We start from the raw sequence: 5,685 nt of genomic DNA on the forward strand, positions 1-5,685 counted from the left end.
GGGAGGGGGGGGGGGAGGGAGGGAAGAAGAAAGAGGGGTCAATTTGACTAGGGTCATTCTCTACTGCCATAGTTATCCAGTACCCTAATCTAATGTGCTAAAACCTTCAATGGTTTCCTATCGCCTTCAGTATAAAATCAGCCTACCCTAAAATGTACTGAGTGATTTTTAATATCAGCAACAACTAAGCACTTTCATATTTGCTATCTCTAATTCCTCCCACAATAACTCTTTATTATATGAGACAATTAAAGCTTAAAGTGGAGAATTAACTTACTCACACAGAAGTAAGAAGCAGAGCTTTGACTTGAACCAACTACTATTCATTACATCATTCTGCCTTCCCCTCCTAACTGTGGCGAGCAAGGCCCCTCATAACATCACCCTGAATCTCCTTCTGCCTTCATTTCCTGCCATTCCTCTGTGTAAGCACCTAAGTCATATGACACCAAAGGTTTCCCAATTCCTCCCTTACTCGATGCTTCCCTCTGTCTACACTGCTGTTTTGTTGGCTGTTTCCTCCACCTTCCTCCTTCTCCAGCTTGTTGAATTTCTGCATCTTCTTCAAGACCCTTGTCGATGGTACTACTCTTGTAAAGTTAAAACCTGGAATAACAGACCTTATTATAATTACGGTTGCTGTGTTATGTGGATTTTTATGCTTTTCGACTACCTGAAGATTTGATGTAACATTTGTCTTTATGTTCTATAGTGATTTCACATTACTCTCCTACCATACTGGCTACTGCAGGGAAAGGGATCTGCTCTAGCTCATTTTTATACTTCCATAGCCAAACAAAATGTTAGGCATCTAAAGGGTGTCCCCTACATGTTTATTAAATTAGTGAATATATGAATTAATTGACTTGAACGGATATCAAAACCAGTGGTCAGCCTGCACACTGAAGGGTTTCAGGTTCGATCCCAGGCTCGGTCCAGGCTCATGCGGGAGGCAACGAATTTATGTGTCTCTCTCACATCAATGTTTCTTGCTCTCTTTCTTTTTTGTTTTTAAATATATTTTGATTGATTTCAGAGAGGAATGGAGAAGGAGAGAGAGATAGAAGCATCAATGATGAGAGAGAATCATTGATTGGCTGCCTTCTGCATGCCCCACACTGGGGATCAAACCCACAACCCGGGCATGTGCTTGGACCGGTAATCGAACCGTGACCTCCTGGTTCATAGGTTGACACTCAACCACTGAGCCACACTGGCTGTTTTTAATTGGTATGAAATGTGGATATATATATATATATAGCATAATATGGTAATTAGACCATATGTCCTTCTGAATGTCCTTCCAGACGACCTTCCAGATGAAGCCAGGGCTGTGAGGGAAGCCCGGGTCCTGGGTGCTGGCTGCTGGGGGAAGGAAGGCCTACTCTTGCATGAATTTTGTGCATCGGGCCTCTAATATATATATCTCACAAAAACCTAAAATAAGAAGTGGGTTATAGAAAGAGTAAATCACTCTTTTTGACTAATTAAGACTTGCTTTATTATGTATTGACATCACATTTTTGGAGATGAAGAAGGTTGTAAGTAAATTGAAAATTTCTGTGTATATTTTGCTTTCTTATATGATAAAAGTATCTATACTAATAAAAGGGTAATATGCTAATTAGACCGGACATTGTCCAGACCACCTTCCAGATGTCCTTCTGGACACAGCCATAGTGGTGGGGCTGAAGCAGAGGTAGTTAGGGGCAATCAGGCCGGCAGGGGAGAGTAATATGTTATTAGTACATTGTAATCTGTAGGCATTTACTTTTTTATTGAATTTTTGGGGGTTATATTGGTTAATAAAATTATATAGCTTTCAGGTGTACAGTTCTATAATACATCATGTATATTGTGTTGTGTGTTCACCATCCCAAGTCATGTACCAGTTAGGGGCATCAGGCTGGCAGGCAGAGTGGTTAGGGGTGATCAGGCAGGCAGGCAGGTGAGCGGTTAGGAGCCAGCAGTCCCGGATTGCAAGAGGAATGTCCAACTGCTGGTTTAGCCTCAAACCTGCACTGATCTGGCCTAAATCAGCAGCCGGACATCCCCTGAGTGGTCCCAGATTGGAGAGGGTGCCTCTGGTCATCATCATACTGTTATTTGTCTATGAGGTTGTATGTTTTTTTCTTAATTCCTTCACCTTTCTCACCTAGACCTCCTACCCTCTTCTCTCTGACAGCTATGAATCTGTTTCTATTTTATTTGTTAGTTTATTTTGTTCATTAGATTCCACATATAAGTGAAATCATATGGTATTTGTCTTTCTATGATTGGCTTATTTCACTTAGCATTAGACATTTAATTTTTTTCTTTAATCATATTGGAATCTGTTTTTCTCATATTCAGAAACAAAATATATTTCACTAAATTCTTTTGTGGTCTGTTTTTATAATCAAAATGTAATGTTCTTCTCTTTCAGTTAACTGACGGTAGAGATAAATTAAAGGCTGAACTTAATGCTGAAAAAGTGTTAGTTCAAGAAATGGTAAGGTGATTTACATTATTTCCTAATAAATTTGAATTCAGGAATTTAATTTAATCATGAGAGTTTTATAAACTGTCTTTGTACCTGTTTATTGTGAACTATTCGTTTTGCCTTTATCAATAATCTAAGTGCATGCATAATTATAAACATTTTAAAATGATCATTTGAGAAGTATTATAACAAATATACTTACTATGTAGAAGAGTTTTACATAAGAAATAGTATTATAATTTAAAGTAGTGTATGAAATTTTTAAATTTTATTATGGAGAGCCCAGTATTTTGAAGGATTTTCTATTTTTAGTTACAAATTGCCCTAAGTGACAAAAAAAGAGCCAAGTTAGATATTTTGGCATTCTGTGTTAGTTTCATAAGAAAACACTGCCTTTTTATGTCCTTTTAAGAGAACTTTCCAGACGGCTGGTCTTTTATTTTATCAGTTGACTACCCACCCCCGGGTTCCCCCATTCTACCCCCCACCCAGCTTATGGGGTTGTACTTTGGCTTTCAACTGATCACCACTAGTATGTCTTTGTTACAGTAAACTGACTGTGTTTATTATAATCAAAAATAAAACACAGCTTGACTTGCGTTCTAAATGTGCCTGAAAAGAATATGATACTGTTTAGAAGAGAAAAGGTTGTTCATAGGAAATCCACACCACTTCAGATATTGAAACATGCCTCTTTTTACAGCTTGTCACACTTTGTGCCAAGTCATGACTGTTTTCCTAACTCTGTTTTGTTACTCTCGGCACCATGTGTTTTGGGTTCCTTGTCATAGAAATTAATGCAAAACAATGCTCCCGGACTACAATACAGCCTTCTATGAAACCAACTTGTGAATGCAGGCAAAGGAAAAAAAAATGATGGTTAGCTAGTCACAGAAACCATGTATTAACAAATATGTTATTTTGAACTCTTTACCTTTAAATACCTGCATATAAAAAGTGGCTTAATTATTTGCATATACTTGGTGAATCTCTTCTGCCCCACCCCACCTCTTCTTTCCAAAGTCCAGGAGTTGCTTCTGAAAACAACTAAATGTTGTCATTGAAATGGAAAGTGCTATTATAGAGTGGGAAGCAAAGGTTATATTGCCCGTTTGTTAGCAATGTTAGACAAGAAATTAAACTACTCAATCAGGAAGTTTGTGCCTGTATTAAGAACAGTCCCCATAGTTTTTGAATCACTTTTCCTCTTTATTTGAACTGTATGTGGTTAACCGGTGCTATTCTGTTGCCCCCGGGGGAACCAATCACCTTTTATTTCGTTGTTTAGAAGTTTGTTGAGCACCCGCTTGTTGCCAAGCAGCAAGATCTTTTATCACAAACCCCACAACAGCATAAGAGCCTCAGCCCCTCAAAACTAGTTTGGGGTCCATGTTTTCAGTGGAGGCAGTAAGCTTAAGGTTCCTCTTACAACCAAGCTTTCCATGGCATACCGTTGGGCCCAGCAAGGTCACTGTTTGGCACCCTTCGCCCCCCACCACGCATTCTGTTATTCACCGGGAGGGAGGCTGGCTTTGTGGCTACTTGGGCTTCCTTTGTTTCTTGCCAGAGTGCTTTTTTCCAGAAATGAAGGTTTGTGATTGCGCCCAGATGGAGGAGTGGGAGAAGGTAGAGGGACCAGAGTCAGTTTGTAAAACTTAAAAAACATTCTCACTGAAGGGTTTTTGTTCCATGCTTGCCTATACAGTTTATTTTCTGGCCTAGTTAAAGCCTCGTTTTAAACGTCATAGAGCTGGTAGTAAAAAGTATAGGTAAGCAATAAAATATGGAGCAATTGTATCCTTAGATTGGCTTTAAGGGAAGCATATGAAAAAATGATATATTTTCCTAAGATGCCTACGCTTAGTGGCATTCTTTTACTTTTAAATATAATTGTCATATAACATTGTATTTTAAGTGTACAACGAAATGATTCAATATATGTATATATTGCAAAATATTACCAGGATGAGTTTCGTTAACATCATTCGCCATACAGTTATAAACTTCGTTTCATGATGAGAACTTTTAAGATTTATTCTCTTAGCAACTTTAAATATATAATACAGTGTCGTTAACTATAATCACCATGCTGAACCTCACATCCCCAGGACTTCATTTGTTTTATAACTGGAAGTTTGTACCTGTTGACCACCCTCACCATTTCGCCCCTCCATTCCTTGCCTCTGGCAACCACCAATCTGCTCCTTGTATCTATGAGGTTATGAGGTCATTTATGTGTTTTTTTAAATATATTTATTGATTTCAGAGAGGAAGGGACAGGGGAGATAGAAATATCAATGGTGAGAGAGAATCATTGATTGGCTGCCTCTTGCAGGCTCCCCATCGGGGATCAAGCCTGACAGGTAATTGAACTGTGACCTCCTGGCTCATAGGCAGACACTCAACCACTGTGCCATGCCTGCTGGGCTATGAAGTGTGGGGTTTTGGTTTTCTTTTCAGATTTTACTATAAATAAGATAATATGCGATTTTTTTTCTGTCTGATTTATTTCACTTGGCATAATGGCCTTAAATTTCATCCATGTTGTCACAAATGGCAAGAGTTCATTCTTTTTTATGGCTGAGTAATATTCCATTATATATATACCATATCATCTTTATCCATTTGTCTATTGATGGACACTTAGCTTACTTATATCTTGGCTATTGTAACTAATACTTCAGTGAACATGGTAGTGCACATACCTTTTCAAGTTAGTGCTTTTTTATTCCTTTAGATAAATACCCAGAAATGGAATTTCTGGGTCACATGGTAGTTCTATTTTTAATTTTTTGTCTTTGTACCTGTTTATTGTGAACTATTCGTTTTCCCTTTAGCATTAGACATTTAATTTTTTTCTTTAATCATATTGGGATCTGTTTTTCTCATATTCAGAAACAAAATACATTTCACTAAATTCTTTTGTGGTATCAACAGTTGTTAATTTGCATATAGTAGCTCTGATTGGCTGGTGGGCGTGGCTTAAGGCATAGCAAAGGTATGGTCAATTTGCATGTTTGTCTTTTATTGGTGTAGACTAGGGGCCCGGTGCACAAAAATTTGTGCACTGGGGAGGGGGTTCCCTCAGCCCAGCTTGCCCCCTATCACATACTGGGAGCCCTAGGGGATGTCCTACTACCTGCTCCCTGCTCCCTTGGGGAGTGGGCCTAAGCCACAGTCTGGCCACCCTTTGTGGGAGTCGA

General features: G+C 38.7%; 1 protein-coding gene across 1 annotated transcript in view; it reads left to right on the forward strand.

The window, feature by feature from the left end:
* LOC102256196 (chromosome unknown open reading frame, human C10orf67) overlaps positions 1-5,685 on the forward strand; it is a 104,929-nt gene that overhangs the window by 48,962 nt on the left and 50,282 nt on the right. Inside the window, exon 8 of the mRNA XM_014539383.1 lies at positions 2,426-2,491. Within this exon, the coding sequence (XP_014394869.1) occupies positions 2,426-2,491 (66 nt within the window). The remainder of the gene's footprint in view (positions 1-2,425; positions 2,492-5,685) is intronic.

This window comes from Myotis brandtii, unplaced genomic scaffold (assembly GCF_000412655.1).
Source record: "Myotis brandtii unplaced genomic scaffold, ASM41265v1 scaffold215, whole genome shotgun sequence".
Lineage (NCBI taxonomy): Eukaryota > Metazoa > Chordata > Mammalia > Chiroptera > Vespertilionidae > Myotis > Myotis brandtii.